Source organism: Heterocephalus glaber, unplaced genomic scaffold (assembly GCF_053883595.1).
Source record: "Heterocephalus glaber isolate CG9 unplaced genomic scaffold, H.glaber_assembly_v1.0 deba00001613, whole genome shotgun sequence".
NCBI lineage: Eukaryota > Metazoa > Chordata > Mammalia > Rodentia > Bathyergidae > Heterocephalus > Heterocephalus glaber.
In genome coordinates this window covers 12,470,612-12,487,787 of record NW_028258384.1, presented here as the reverse complement: position 1 = coordinate 12,487,787, position 17,176 = coordinate 12,470,612, and the positions used below count along the sequence as shown (strand labels likewise).

At 36.2% G+C, this 17,176-nt stretch overlaps 1 protein-coding gene across 3 annotated transcripts in view; it reads left to right on the top strand.

Moving 5' to 3' along the window:
- The window catches only part of Chm (CHM Rab escort protein), a 251,328-nt gene that overhangs the window by 195,807 nt on the left and 38,345 nt on the right, over positions 1-17,176 (top strand). For all 3 annotated transcript variants that reach the window (XR_015445585.1, XM_087196648.1, XM_004868870.3), the window contains 3 exons: positions 9,482-9,586; positions 9,962-10,025; positions 15,404-15,500. Coding sequence is in view for 2 of the 3 variants with exons in the window: in XM_087196648.1 (XP_087052774.1) it covers positions 9,482-9,586; positions 9,962-10,025; positions 15,404-15,500 (266 nt within the window). In the remaining variant the exon portion in view is untranslated. The remainder of the gene's footprint in view (positions 1-9,481; positions 9,587-9,961; positions 10,026-15,403; positions 15,501-17,176) is intronic.

Below are 17,176 nucleotides of genomic sequence, written 5' to 3'. Positions count from 1 at the left end.
GTTCTTTTCTAAATTCTAATATTATACCTCTGTTGACTTTTTCTGGAATTACTGAATGCTATTCTTGAAGAGCTTCCTTTTCCTTTACAGCTATGCTGACTAGATAAATCTGTAAATTAAATTTGGCTGTTTAGCTAAGGTAGATATGACCTTAGACCAAATATATCTATAACCAGTTGTCCTTATCTAATTAATTCAGCTAGTGTTCCATGTGGACTTCAGCTCTTTCACTTACTAGATATCTTGCTATGCCACTTTTTTGGAGGCATGAGAATAGTTCCATAATCCATCCATTTATCCACAGAACTATTAGTTATTCTCTGTGTTCCAGGCACTGGAGATATAATAGAAAACAAGGCAACCAGGGTATTTTGCTCACGGGGCTTACGGTCTACAAGGGTACATTACAAAATAAATACATGAACAAGATAATGGTACACTGAGATCTGTACAGTCTGTAGATCCAGTTCTCCTTCCCTATGTAAAGACCCTCAGTGAGTTTATATGACCTCAGAGTAAAGTGTAAGACTTTACATGTTGTGTTAGATAAGATCTGCTCCTGCCTGCCTCTCTAGATGCTTCCCTCCTTGTTTCCCATTTTATTGTCAGATTATACTTCCATAGGTCGGATTTGCCATCCCTGGAACGAATTTTTGGTATGCACAAGAAGGACAGGTTCATTTTTGATAAGGATTCAGAGGTTTCATTCCATGGTCTACTGGCTCCAGGGAACAAATATTAGGACAGAAGAGTGTGTTGGAGCAATGCTGCTTAGTTGATGTCTGTTAGAAAGGAAAACAGCACCTGAGAGGAAGGGGCCAGGGGCCCCAAGGTCATGCCTCCATGACCTGCTCAGACACAGCCAGAAGTGTGCTTCACTAATCCCCTTGGCAGCTCCCAAGCCTTTCAAATTAACAGTGAAGCTTAACCATCACATTCAGCCATTTGTCAACTTGACATCCAAACAAATCTCCTTAAACGATACTTAATCTCCAAATAAAGACAAAAACAAGTTCATAATTCCACGTAACATGATAAAGCTACCCTGTGTACAAGCAAAAAACACAATCTCTTCTCCAAAGTCTCAACCATTACAACAGTGCTAAAAAGTTAGTCTTCTCTGAAACTCAAGGTAAACTCTTAGCTGTGAACCTCTGTACAATTCAAAATGCAAGTTATTTAATCCCATTATATAATGGTACAGTGTAAACATTTCCAGTCCAAAAGGGAAGAATAGGAGGATAGAAAAGAATAGAAACAAATCAAGATTAAAAAAAACCCAGGGCCAGGGCTTTAGCTCAGTGGTGCTGCCACCTCCCTCGCAAGCACAAGGTCCTGAGTTCAATCCTGGTACCAAACATAAATAAATAAATAAAACATAAACCCCCAGCAGGTTGCATATTAAATCCTGTAGCTCCATGTCCAGCATCTGGTAGTGAAATGTAAGTTCTAAAGGACTTGGGCAGCCCTGCCTCCATGGCCTTGCTGGTTGTAGCCCATATGACTTCTCTCTTGGACTGACTCCCCTCACTGCCTATGGCTTTTCTTAAAAGATGTTCCACATTTCTGGCATCTCTTACTTGGTAGGGTCTCCATTCCACCTTTGGCTTCATTCCCACAGCTTCATGTACTTACCTCTCAGAGGTACACTGTCTGGTCTCCCAGACCTTCCTCTGAAATCTGGGTGAGAACCTCCATGACCCCGAAACTTGTGTTCTGCAGACCTAAAAAAAATAACATCACTTGAACAGTGTCAAGGTTTGCTGCCCACTCGAGTAGCAGCCAGCCTTTTGAACCACAGCTTCCAAGGCTTCTGAATATCTCTGTGGCTAAGGATATATAGGGAATGGGAAAGGAGACATTACCAGAACCCCTACAGTGAGTCCTGGTCTCCTGTAAGCCACTACAACACAAAGCAAATTGAAGAATAGACAGGAAATGAGACTTAGAGAAGAAGCTGAGCTTGCTACTATGTATTGGGTTGATAGGGAATATCAGATGACCCAGAGGATGGCAGTAATCCTAAATTGATTATAATCAGAGGAAGTATCAGATGACCCACAAGGTGGTGGTAATCCTATGACCATGAGGATCTTATAATGATGAGATTCTTAGGTCAATGCGAAGCTTAAGTTGATTAGGACTGTGAGATGAGCAAAACATTCTTACAACAGTAGGTGGGATGAGTTAAGGAATAAAGAATTTGTCTCTCCCCAGGTGAAGCCTTTCTATTCAGTTCTCAAAGACCGAGGATGTCTTCAACTGATGTAAGCTTGCCCTTGAGGATAGCCCTAATCATAATTTAATTGTGAAATGATTTTTGCCCCAAAATTATGTAGAATGGCTCCCAACAAGCATAGTGAAATGAATCTTAAGGAACCAATCCCCTAAGTGACCCTTACTGAACAGGGAGAATAGGGACTCACTTCTCAAAGGAAAGGTTGAAGCTTAGCACACCTATAATCCTCACCCTCTAAGAATCTGAAGCAGGGGGATAGGAAGTTTAGAGCCTTGCCTGGGCAACTTAGTGAGACCCTGTCTCAAAATAAAATGTTGGAGGGGGGTGGCACAGTGCAAAGTTCTGTGTTCAGTTCTCATTAAAAAAAAAAAAAACCAAAAGGTTTACATATTGGCACCCTTGAGCTTGCAGTGGATGGGGCCTTGCTGATTCCTCAGATGCCCTCAAGGCATCTTGTCCCCGTTCAAGTATTTGATTTCTTTTTAATGAACTAATCTCAACTACACTTCCTTTGGCCACAATTTTACATGTGCTTCCCTTTGGGACAAAATTTAAGTTTTTCAAATCATGCTGCTCTTCTATTTGTTACTGATTCTTACTATAAATTTGGCTAAAAGCAGCCACCATCATTCATTTCACAGCCTGAATGTTATAGATTTCTTCTGTGAAATGAGTTAGTCTAGTGCTCTTAACCTCTTCTTCCTGCAAGATCTCAGGGCATGAGCAAAATGTACACAAATTTTTTTCCCCAGAATATAATACATATGGCCCCTAGACTAATGACTGATAGAGTTCTTCTTTTTCAACTGAAACTCCCTGCCCTTGGCTTTTACTGTCAGCATTTCTATCAGCATTCCAGTCTTCTGAGCTCTAACCAGAATTATACCCCTGCTCTGCTTCCCAGCAGCCATGGACTAAGCAGCTTCACTCCATCACACACTTCTGCTATAATATTTCTGCCTTAGGCACAACTGACAGTGGGCTGAAACCATGACTCAAATAAACCTTTCCTCCTTTGAGTTGTGTGTCCCAGTGATGGGAAAGCTGACCAATACAGAAAATTGGTATCAGAAGTGGGGCCATTGATGTGACTGTACCTAACCTTGTGATGCAGAAGCTATTTGAATTGTGCATCGGAGATGTTTGGAATGGCTTTGTACATACAGGCTGGAGAAACCCTAGAAATCTGTATGCAGAGCAGGGGAGGAGCACCAGTGAGGAAGTGGCCAGGGACAAGATATAGTACCCAAAGTCATGCCTCCATAATCTACCCAGACACACCCAGAAGTGTACTTTACTAATTCCCCCCTGTAGCTCCCAAACCAATCAAGATGACAGTTATGATTAACCATCATTATATTGAGTGGGTCATGGATCGATGTACCTGCCCTTCTCTTACTTTACTCTATGTTCTTGTAAATACTGTTCTTCTACCCAAAATGTTGTTGTCTTTATTTACGCAGCTAACATATAATGTCCTTTAGAATCATTGAATGTATCACTTCCTTCAAAGAGCATTCTGTGATATTCTGCCCCTCAATTTTTTTTTATTAATTTTATTGGTACAATTTAGACATACATAATGATACATTCATCATGGGGAACTTGTACCTGTACATGATATATCTTGATTCCTCTTTTTTTTCCATTCCCCTCCCCTCCCTTCAACCCCTTTTCCCCTCCTTACAAAGCTTTGTTTTCATTTCATTCTTCTTTTCTCATTTTTTCCTTTTCCTTTCCTTTCCCCCTCCCCTCTCCCTAGTCCTTTCCTTTTGAACAATTTTTCCCTACTTCATAATATCTATTATACATTTTGGTCCTTATTTACACTTTCAGTTTCTCACACCAGAGAGACAATGTGATATTTACACATGTGTGTCTGATTTATTTAAGAGTATAGCCTCAAAGTCTCTAGGTGCACCCATTTAGCTATAAATGTCTCAAGTTTATCCTTCTTTGTGGCTGAATACTATTCCATTGTATTCAAAACCACATCTTTTTTTATCCACTCATCAGTTGATGGGTATTTGGGTTGTTTCCAAGATTTTAGCAAAGGAAATCACCAACAGTGAAAAGACAACCCACAGAATGGGAAAAATTTTTAACCAATTGTTCCTCAGACAAAAGACTAATATCTAGAACATATAAAGAATTGAAAAAAATCAGAACTCCCTCCCCCAAATTTAAAGACCCAATCAAAAAATGGGCATCAGAATTGAACACACACTTCTCAGATGAAGAAGTACAAATGGCAAATACATGAAAAAAATATTCAACATCACTGGTCATTCAAGAAATACAAATTAAAATAATGCTGAAAAAAAATTAAAAAAAAAATAATGCTGAGATTCCATCTCAGTCCAGAAAGACTGGCTGTTATCAAGAAATGAACCAACAACAAATGCTGGCGGGGCTGAGGGGAGAAAGTAAACCTTCTCTCTTGGTGGGCATGTAGACTGATGCAATCACTGTGGAAATTCCTCAAAAAACTAGGATTAGAGGTTCCATTGGACCCAGGTATTCCCCTGCTGGGTATCTTCCCAAAAGAATTAAAAGCATCATACCACAGTGATATATGTGCACTTATGTTTATAGCAGCACAGTTTGTAATAGCTTAATCTTGGAAACTACTCCTTCATTCTAAATTGAGTTAGATACCTCTTCTTAGCACTCTGTAATGCCCTGTCCTTATTGCTTGTTATTGCGAATATCTTAAAATTGCCTGTGTAAGAAGCTTTATTATATTGAGAACTCCTTTAGGGAAAGACATTTTTTTTCCTTGCCTCTTAGAATGGTGCTTGGCATGTGGCTGTTACACCATGCATTTATGTAGAACAAATGAATTACCAACTTCTTAGCAGTCTATTGTCTTATTAAACAAGAGTCTATGGTGGTGTTAGTGGAGATGTAGAGAAGGAACTAATTGTAAGAAATATTTGTAAGGTGGAATCAACATTGAGGAACCATTCCCTAAGATGATTGTAAACTACATGAACTACAAACATGTACAAATAAAAAAAAAATTTTTAAACATAGAATAGCAAGTTAGATGGGGAAAGAGTTTGAGATGGGGAAACTTTACTGGTTGTGCCATTATCTGATGGAAGGATTCCAAGGGAGCAACCATGATAAACACAGATTGGGGCATCCTACTTTTTTTTAAGGATGCAGTTAGTAATACTGTATTGTTTACTTGAAATTTGATAAGAGCAGGTTTTAAGTATCTTTACCTCCTCCCTTACACGCAAATGGTAATTATATATGATGATTGGATATATTAATTTATTCATGGTAATCATTTATCCATGTGTATCTGTGTCAGATCATCACAATGTTCTCCTTGAATATATACAATTCTTATTAACTAGACAATTTCTTAAATGTATAGGTGGAGTCTGTCAAGAAAATAATTCAAATATGTATACAGAGCTTGTTGAGAGGTCAGAACAGAGAAAAGCATAGATTTGGAATTATCTACCTGTTAATGGTTTTAAACTATTGGAGGAGATTTTCACCCAAGAAAAAAATGCATGTGTAGCATTTTGAGATAGCTTCATGAATGAGGTGATATTTGAATAATGTGTTTGAGGAAGTTCAAAAGAGTATAGTGAACAGGAAGAATTATTTTGTTTTTTTCAATCATTATGAATCTTCTAGTTTCCTTAATTAATACTTTGCCTTTTGTATGTGATTTTTGCCTTCCTTACTATATAATTAGTTGTCACATTCTAACAATTGTAAGGATTGAATATCTGTTAAAATGTTACTCTCTTCTGGGCCAACTTCAAGATACTGAGTTTTGTCTTGCTGAGTGTTTTCTTTCTTATTGGTATTTTTATATTTATGCCCTAATATCAATGAATTACTGTTGAATTACTGAATGACTGTTGTGATTTGTTGCTTTAGAAAACTTAACCCTTGAAATGTTATGTCTGGCTTCAGTGATTCTTATCATCAACTTGGTCATTGTGTCCCTGTAACAGGAAACTGTTCTCATGTTCCTCCTCACTTTACTATTTATGAGGCTCAGCAAGGCTCTCAACTAAATTCTAAGTGCTATTAATCTTTAATGGCTTCCTCAGGTTTATGTGGGAGTGTGGGCAGGAGGGTATTTTAATGTCTCTGGCAACTCTATTTCATTTTACTGTTTTCCTTTACTTGAATGTCATCTAAGTTTTATATTAATCTTTATAGTACAAAGTTTAAGACTAAGTCCCAAATCAACATTCCTTTCTTAATTTTTCTCCCAATTAGGCTGAGTATGACAGTAACTCAAGTATCTGAGGGGAAAACAAATCTTACCACTTGCTTAAACATGTCTTGGTTTAAACAGCTTTGCTTATCAGTGATAGTGAACCTTTTAGAGTTTTTAGTAATGGAAACAGCTCACTGTGGGATGCATGCCATAGGTTCACCACCACTGGTTTAGGTCTAGAGCTTCAGTATTTCGGAGTAAGAATGAGACTAACAGGTGAGTCATGTTATCTTCATCTATCTTCCATCTTCAGACTGAGACTGGACCTATGTGACTGTCAACTCTCTCTGTGCATAAATATATATTTTCTCTATACCAGTAGCTGTTTACTTTTCTCTACCTAGCACAACAAAAAAGCGCAACGGTAGCAGTGGCATGCTTGACAGTGATTCTTTCCTGGGATTTGGAAGCTTATCAGAATCTCCAGGGGTACTTATAATTTGAGAAAGTCCCCCAGGTGTGATTCTGATTTGCTTCCTTCTCCTCCTCCTTTGAGAATCACTGCTTCATCAGAAGCTTCATCATAAATAAGCACATTTACTATGTTGTCCTTCCATAGTTAAGCTCTTTAATTCCCATATCCCCAGACTTCCCCTTTGAATGATCCCCATCAATTCTTTCTAATTCTGTAACTTCTGAAACCAATATCTCCCTGTCACCGAAGGAGTAGCTACCACTAAATTGTCCCTATTAGTGTTTAGAAACCTACAAAGCAAGGAGGTCTCCACAAGCTTGAAAGCCAAGTTTAACTGTGTGGGTTACTTAAATGAGAACCCTTTGCAAGAGACACTTAAGTCTAGGGCTTATACTACTAGCACTCCTCTCTGTTTTATTGCAACATTTTATGATGAAAATTTTCAAACTGGTGTCAAAGGTGAATTTAAAGTGAACAACTATATACACCTATAACCCAGGCTTCACAATTAACATTTTAATATACTTGCTTAATCACATATCTACCCAAATATTCATCCCTCTATTTTTTCACACTGAACTATGTCCCCAGCCTTTTTTATTTTGAGACGGAGTCTCCCTAAGTCACTAAATTGCCCAAGCTGGCCTCAAACTCTCCATCCTCCTGCCTCAGCCTCTCAGTGTTGGGATTATAGGCATGCACCACCATGCCCATCCTTCTATCTCTTAATTTACCTTTTTATGCATTTCACAGTATATTGCAGATATCTATAAAATTCTCCCTAAATACTTCACTATGTAATTCACTCGTTCAGTGTTTTTCTAGTGTTTTTTTTTTGGTGTAAAATTTACAGTGAAATGTGCAAATCTTAATTGCTCATTAGCTGAGTTTTAACAAATGATAAATCTGTATAACCAAAATCCTTGTTGAGATATAGAACATTTTATACCCCCTTTTCTTCTGCCCACATTATTTCTTCTTGACTGTCTATAGTCTCTCAGTTGAGGGTAAGAAAGAGGCTAATCAGTACTTACAAGACAAAAGAGATCAGTGTGTAATAGTAGATCAGTAGATTTCTCTTCTCCATTGCCTGAATTACTTTGTTTTTCAAATTGTTTATGGATGTTTCAAAACAGAAGACTGAATGTGAAACTTTTTTAGTTATTAAACAATTATTTGGAAAATAAGCATAACTACTTTATATCTAGTTAAGTATTTTGTAAGACAGCTACAGTATAATGAAATGTGGGTAGGTATCACAGGGGAAAGGAAGTAGAAATGAGATATAAAAATCAATTTCATTAGTATAGCAAATGTTATATTTAAAAGGGGTAAAAATATATATTATGCATATATAACATCATTAGACATCATAGTCTTGAAAACAGTGCTATGTCATTTATTCCATAATACCAGCAAAACAATCTGCCTTTAGGAAGTACAAATTAAATTCCTATGACTATTGGGCTCAAGTGTTTATTATTTTATTTTTAAAGCATTTCTGCCTGGTAAATATCAGGTATTTTGCTTATTTAGAGCAATTGAGCATACATTAATTTACATCAATATATTTTAAATACAAGATTGAAATTGTTTGCATTTTATGCAGAGCAATATTTTTCTAGTAAAGTAATTCTGGTTCCAAAAGAAAAAGCTGTAACAAAAGTAAATTGATATTTCCATAATAAAAAGATGTGGCAAACAGTCATTTGCATATAGTTCTTGAAATATTACATACTGGCTTTGAAGTCCATTTCAAGGATGTCACCCTTAGTCCATTAGTTTGGATAATGAGCCCTGTAAAGTACATTTATAACTTGTGGCACTGCAAGGAGATAGATTCTAATTTCCATCCTTTTATCTAGATACACTGAAAGAAGGTCAATGGAGGGTTCTGTATGATTCATTGTCTCAACACATATCAGATGACAGAGACCTGATATTGTTCGTGCATTAAGTGTTTTCCTTATTTAGAAACAGCACTTGAAAGAAATCTTTCTATGATCATCCTTTGAAGTACAGTGGAAACAGTTATTAAAAGAAGCTCTATCCCTTTCTTTCCTGTTTAAAACATTATCAAATACATGACTAGACAGCTGTTCTTCAACAAAAGAGAAAGCAACATTTAACAGAAAAATGAAAAGCCTTTAGTGGCTTTTATAGGCTGTGAATGACATAACAAGATATTTAATCAACTTTTTCTCTCTCTTAAAACTGTTAAGGGGGAAAAAAAAGTATTTTCTAAAAGAAAAAGCATTTGTGTTACTAGACATAAGGAAAGTTTTTAATTACACTTATAATTATTTGCCCTAACTTTACTCTTGGTTATTAATGACAATCAAAATAAATATTAAGTTGTAGCCTCTATTCATGTTGTAGTTTTTAAAATGTCAAAACAGCAACAATAACACATATTCTGTAATCAGTATCAATTTTATGTCAGAAAATGTGGAATTGTGGGCAGTTCTTTAATCTTCACAGGTATTTGATTCAAAGTCAATAGCTGATTTTATTCATTTTCTCAATTAGTCATTATTGTGAACTTTTTTCATTGTGCTTATCTTCTTTGTAGATGTAAAGCAATCATAGATCAGTTTGGTCAGAGAATAAACTCTAAGCATTTCCTTGTGGAGGACAGTTACTTTTCTGAGAACACGTGCTCACATGTGCAATACAGGTAAGACACTCCTCCATCTGCTAGCCAAGGGAAGGTGAAATAGCACTGTGATTATATTGACATGTCTCCATGATTCTGTTCATGCAAAGGTGTGCCAAACCAAAGATACATTCAAAGCTACTACTCTTCTTTTATGGAGTCTAATTTGAGGGAGCCTTATATAATTTCTTTTTACATCAGCTGTGGTTTGTCTTTAGGTCACATATCCCTCTTCTGTGAGCCAAGAGAAGATTAAAGCAAAACTTCACTTGGTTTTTGAAGGTGTCACTTTTATCCTGAGATAAATCTTTGAAACATGCCTTCTGCTGGTTATATAACTCTAAATGAAATTTATTGATGCATTCTGAATCACTGCTTTACTCTTGTGTTTTACAGGCAAATCTCCAGGGCAGTCCTAATTACAGATAGGTCTGTACTAAAACCAGATTCAGATCAACAGGTAAATGCAGTCCTATAATTTTAAAATAAATTTGTGTATGTTAAGATGGAAAATACAGTGTTCTGCTATTCATGGGGAACTGATTGCTACTGTCAAGCTAATTAACATACTTATTTTTTTTACATAGTTACCTTTTTTGTGGTGAGAATACTTATCATCTGCTTTTATCAAATTTAAATATACAATATATTATTTACTGTAGCCTTCATGCTGTACGTTAGATCTCTATTCCATTTCACCCACTCCCTAACCCCTGACGACCAGCATTCTATTCTACTTCTATGAATTTGACTTTTTTAGTTTTTACACATAAGTAAGATTAAGTAAGATTATTTTTACACATACATAAGATTATGTAGTTTTTGTGCCTGACAATTTCACTTAACAAAATGTTCTCCTTGTTCATCTATATTGTCCTTCCCTCTTTTTTAGGGATGAATAATACTCCATGTATTATATACACATGTGGTATTTTTTAATTCATTCATTGATTATACCCTTAGGTTGTTTCCTATATTGGCTGCCAGGAACAATATTATAAGGAACATAGGTCTGCAGATATCACTTTGAGATATGGATTTCATTTCCTTTGGAGATACACCCAGAAACAACTTTGTTAGATCATACTTATTTCTGTATTTTAATTTTTTGTTGAAACTTCTTATTGTTTTCTGTAATATGGTACCATTTTACATTCCCACCAACAGTGTACAAGGGTTCCCATTTATGCATATCCTTACCAGCATTTGATAGCTCTTCTTTTTTATTATAGCCATCTCACAGGTGTGAAGTAGTATCTGAGAATCTAGTAGTTTTTAATGCAGTCTACAGAGCAATGTGTATATATCAACATGGGTGAAGTATACTAGTACTTTTTAAATACATTTTGAAAGTACATAATGCCAGTAATATAATATCTTTGGTTTCCTAAGGATTTCTCTCTAGTGGAATAAATAATTGACTCTTGTATAATAGTTTTATTCTATAAAAATTAAACTTAACCCTTGTTTTGACAATTGTTTCTGTGAAATTGAAAATGTAGTGTTATGGGAAGAAAAAGAGAATCCCCATCGAATACATTTGAAAATCTTAGAACAAAAAGCCATGTAGTAGGCAACTCTGTAGGAATCCCAGAAAGCCATTAGGCCTGCTATGATTTAATTTTAGCACACAATCCCTGTGACAGTATTTCTTCATCACGATTGTTCATTTCAGTACCTCCTTCTTAGCTCCAATTCCATAGGAGTGTCTTTATGCCTATCATTTTTTATCAGTCCAAGCATCTAAGTTCCAGGGGTTCTTTCTTTTTCAGAATATATTTTATAGCGACTAAGCTCACTCAGGTGTGACTTTCAGTTCTATATGCTGCTGCTAAAAATAGGCTCCTAGAATTCCTTAAATTAGAAGTTCCTTATTATATAAAACAAATACATGACTAGATAAAATTAATTGTCCATGTTTTTATTGCTAATAAATGAACACTGCATAAAAGGAACATCAATTGTGTCTTATACATGCAAGCATAAATGCTCCTTTCATTTAATCATGTATTAAACAAGTGCCTTTTGCCTGCCAATTAGTGTGCTAGATTCTGAGAAGATAGCCATAACCAAAATAGCATCCCTGCCCTCAAATAGCATGCAGTCTGGAAGATACAGATGCAGACAAATAGAAAGTACAGTTCAGGATGACAAGTGTGAACATGGGTGTAGTAAAGCTGTAGCAGCTATTGTATCACTTATCACACTAGCCTCTCTTTGCCCATTGACTTTGCAAATGGATCAAAGAGTAACATGGAGGCAAAAAAATGAAGAGAGCAAATAAAGACAACTTGTGGAAGAAGCTAAGCTATAAGTAGTAAGAGAAGGAGGAATGATTGATGGAGCAAAGTCTGTGCAGAGGTTGGGGAGGATGAGATTCAGAGAACAGGTAAAAGCATTACCCTTAGATGAAATGTGAATTACATTGAAACAAGAGTAAGCACGGGCTGGGGATTTAACTCAGTGGCACCGTGCCTGGCTTACAAGTGCAAGGTCCTTAGTTTGATCCCTGGTACAAAAAAAAAACAAAAAAGAGAGAGAGTTGGTTCCGCCACCTGGGCCTTGCAAGTCCAAGGTCCTGAGTTCCATCCCCGGTACCGAGAGAGAGGGAGAGGGGGAGAGGGAGAGCGAGAGGGAGAATTTATAGGTTTGAGAGTTCCCATCTCATGGGTACCATTTTTAAACTACATAATAAAGTTATCACCTGAGGATGAGGGTGTACAAATGGGTCACAGTTCAAGGAAATATATAAAATAGCCACTGCAGGACACTGAAGTTTTGACCTCTCTTCTGGTCATACTGTGGAGCAATGCTAATGGTCAGGTTTGAAGATCATGGATTTATGATGCCATTAATCTGCTCCCAGTCTTCCAGCTCTTTTATTCTCTTATATCCAACTTGTTAAGAGATCCACAAACCCCATCCCCTCTGTTTCTTCCCAGTTTATAATCTCCCTTCTGCCCCCTTCATTTTCTCTGCCCTGGATATCTTCTGAATTGCCCTTTGTCCAACACCTTCAGTCCCCATGTTTCCATATCTTGTGACTGTACTCACAGAGGGGTTTCCTGTTCCTGGGTCAGGCTATAATCTGCACCTGGATCACTGATGGCTGCTTGCAAAAAACAACATTACTACAAAGTTACAAGTGCCAACCTCATTCAGCTGCCTAAGCACCTACTACCAGTCAACTCTTCCACTGGCCTCAGTTAGCTCCTGCTCGTTTTCCATGCTGTGACTAGTCTTGGGCATCACTATTTACTCACTCTACTCCTTCCTTCCTTGTCTTCCCTGCCTCACTGGGAAGAAATAAGGCTACTCACCATGTATAATGACCCTTCATTTCCAATCCTGCCATCCATATCAGCCCAGGGCCACCTTCCTTCACAAGTGCCCTTGATACATGAATACATACACGCATGCATACATGCCACACTCTATTGCCTTTTCTCTGTCATACTTTCAGACTCTTACCTGTATCTTCTCTTCCATGTGTGTCACACACACACACATACACACACACACAAACACACACACACTAGCAGCCTTCATTTCAAAAATAAAAAAACATTTATTCCCTTGGCTCTGCCCCTACCTCTAACTTGTCCTCTCCCCTTAGTGAACATTTTCAAGACACTATCTGTACTTGCTGCCTCCAGTTGCTTACCTCCCATTCATTTCTAAACAACACCAACCTGACTATTACCCTTACATTTCCATCACAATTTCTCTTGCTAAGTTCATTAATAATACCATAACAGTCAGGGTCAGGGGACATGTTTTTGCTCTTATCTACTAGGACTTTTCTCGTGTATTTGACAAATGTTATTATTCCCTTTCTCTTAAAGCTGTACTCCTTGGCCTTCATGACATTGTACTTTCCTGGTTCTTCTTATGACTGACTATCTATCCTCTTTTGGCTTCCTTTCTGGACTCTTCTTTCTCTACCCCTGTCCTTAAATATTGTGGCTCCTCAGGATTCCCCTTTTATCCCACAGTATTATTTTGCTCTCTGCACATTCACTAGATGACTCTATGAATTCTCATTGTTTGAACTATGCATAAATGGTGGTGCAGGCACTTATACATATATTACAGGAATGTTTGGCCCATGTACCAAACTTTCTGCATGGCCTCTGTCAAGTGGCACACACTTAATGAGTTCACCATCTTCCCTCTCAAAACTGCTTCTCATCTAATGCTTCCTTCCTCCCAGAACAGTGCTGATATCCTTCCAACAACAATAACTTTCCCCCCCTCTGACATCTCAGCAGCCTTGAGTTCCTGTCAATGTAACTTTCTGAAAGTTGGTTTGAGAAACTTTTCTTTCCTATCAATCTTATTGTCACTGTTCCCATTATAGACCTCGTCACCTCTGCCTTTTAACTGGTCATCCTGCCTCTCATCTTGTCTCTTTCAAATCCATCCTCCACAGAGCTATCACAGTCTCTATCTTTCTGTCTGATGGGAAAAAAAAGGCTTAGAGAAAAGAAAGAATAAGTGGAAGTTAAGGTAAATTTTATGGCAATGGTAATAGAGGGTGGAGGGAATCCTTTTATTAACTGAGACTTGAGACTGTTAATTTCTCAGAGTTTAGGTGACAGAGGTACTCTGGTAGGAGGTTACTGATTATATCTTAATAAAAAACATGATAGTTGCAGGAACAAGAAGAAGTCTTATATATTCATAAAGTCCTTGAAATACTTTTCCTTATGATCATAATTTTAGTCAGTGTCTTAGTTGCTTCTTTCTCTTTAATGCTAAAGTACATTTTCTGTCATAAGTATCATCAAAGGGAGTTAAGAGGAACATGAAGAACTCAGTCTTTGAGATATCTTGAGCCCAAAATTACACATCAAGTAGGATAGCCATGATTATCAAATAATTTCTAATTTTAGAATTTTTGTAGATGTTTCCTCTGTGGTCTATCAATACTACATTCCCAGTCAAAATTAAGTATAGCACTTGTAAGGAAAAGTGCCATTTGGTCTTTCTCTTTGGGCAGCATTCCCTCCGTGAGAGAATATAATTTCCCCAGATTGCAGATTAGATTGAGGATTAGTATTGAAACCTTAGCTCTACAGAGAAACATTGATCTGATGGTCATTTAAAGTCTTTCACATATAAAGCCATATAACAAAACAGTAGTGGCTGGGAAAGCATACCACATATCAATAAATAGTATTTTGTAGTAATTTTACATTTCACTTTTGATTCTGAATTTCTAGTTTGATAGAGTCCTTCATTAAATTTGAAAACATTCATTTTGAAATGTTTTGGTATGTATTTACTTTGCACATTTTAACATGTGGGTGACTCGTGACATGTTTAATTTTTAGTGCTTTGTTACTGCTATTTTTTAACCCTTATGTATAAGCAAAAGTGAATTCATATTATCTGATTTTTAAACTATTTTTAAACATCTATTTCAGAATTAATAAATTATAATCGCATCCTTTGAAAATAGTTGAATTTAATAAATATTGAAGATTTCATATATTTTATGTCAGTGAGAATTATAAACACAATATATCTGATATGAAAATGTAAAAAATGTAGACTTTGAATATGAAGGCACATATATGCATATTATATATTTCAAAATTAAATTCCTACAAGCTAAATTTTTTTCAAAAACCAGGGATATTTGGAAGTTTAAAAGTTAGCATCCTAGGGCCGGGGATTTAGCTCAGTGGTTCCAGCGCCTGCCTCTCAAGCGCAAGGTCCCGAGTTCGATCCCCAGTACCAAAAAAAAAGACAACAATAAAAGTTAGCATCCTAATGGTAGAAGAATGAAAATGAAGTCTAACAATTTTATCTAATTTTTTTTCTGGTTTTTAGATTTCCATTTTGACAGTACCATTAGAGGAGCCAAAAACTTTTGTAGTTCGGGTCATTGAGTTATGTTCTTCAACAATGACATGCATGAAAGGCACCTGTAAGTATAGTAGAGTTGCATTATTTGTCATTTTTGTTTAGGGAGTAAGGGACATAGCTATTGTAGTTGCACGGTTGTGTTTATAGAGATTTTCTCTTTTATGATTCATAGTACTTGTTCATGTAGTGTATGACCATACAATAAGTTATTTCATATCTTCCTGTTGCCTCAAAACATTTCTATACAGGTTATATCTTCACAGGCATACTTTTCTAGTTTTCAAATGAAATCACTTCTATATAACTTTATAATTCTGTAGTTTTTCTTAAGTTTATTAGAAACTTACTTTCACAAAATTTATTTTAACTTCAGTTTCTTCTTTATCCCTTACTCTTTTAAGGATACTATAATAAAATATAGATAATTTATAAGCAACAGTAATTTATTTTATACAGTTCTAAAGATGAGGAAGTCCAGGATCATGGTATCAGTAGATTCTGTCTGTTGAGGAGCCCATTCCTTGTAGGTGGTACCATCTATGTGTCCTTAAATGGTGGAAGGAAAGAACATGGTCCTTTGGACCCCCATTTTTAAAAATTTTATTCACTTATTTGTGATTATATAAATTTATTTTCTGGTATATAAAAACAAAAATTATATATATTAATGGGTTAATGTGATATTTTGATGTATGTATATGTTATATAATGTTTATATCAGGTTAAACATACCTAACTCCTCATTTATTATTTCTTTATAGTGAAAACTTTCAAAATCCTTTCTTCTAGCTTCTTCAAATATATAGTACATTATTCTTATCTGTTTTCACCTTGCTGTGCAGTAACATGCCAGAACTTCTCACTCCAATCTAACCCTAACTAAATATCAACCTTTCCTCATTGCTCCTCATTCCTACCTTCCCAGACATGTAACCATTATAGACCCAATTTTTTATGTCAACTTTTTTAGATTCCACATATTAGTGAGATTGTGTAGTACTTGCCTCTCTGTTCCTGGCTTATTTTCCTTAACATTGTGCCCTTTAGGACCATCCATGTTATAGCAAATGACTGTAGTCCATTCTTTTTGGTTAATATTTCATTGTGTACATGCAGCCTTTTTCTTTTTTTAATCTATTCATCAGTTGATGGGCATCTAAGTTCCTATTTCTTATCATGTGTAGTGGTGTGGCGCAAGAACAGTAGGAGTGCAGATATCCCTTCAACGTACTAATTTTGTTTTCTTTTGTTATATACCAAGTAGTGAGATTCCTGGTTCATACGTTATTTCTGCTTTTAATTTTTTAGGAATCTTTATATTGTTTTTTGTAGTAGCTCTAATAATTTCTGTCTCCACTAGTTTGCAGTAATTCCCTTCTCCATATCTTTACCAGCATCTGCTGCTGTTCTATTGTTTTTGGATTTGTTTGTTTTTTGCTTTTTTGATAATAGCTAGGTAACTATGGTAAGATGATATCTCATTGGTATTTTGATTTGTATTTTTAATGATTAGATACATAGAGTATATTTTCACGTACTTGTCCATTTCCACTTCGTCTTTCATGAAATTTTATTCAGATCATTTTCCCAGTATTTAATTGGGTTACTTGTGGGTTGGTTGATTGACTGATTGATTGATTGATTATGGTATTATTGACTTTCTGGGGTTCTGAATATCAATCCCTTTTCAGAAGTGTAGTTTGTAAACATTTTCCCATTCTTTAGAGTTGTCTCTTC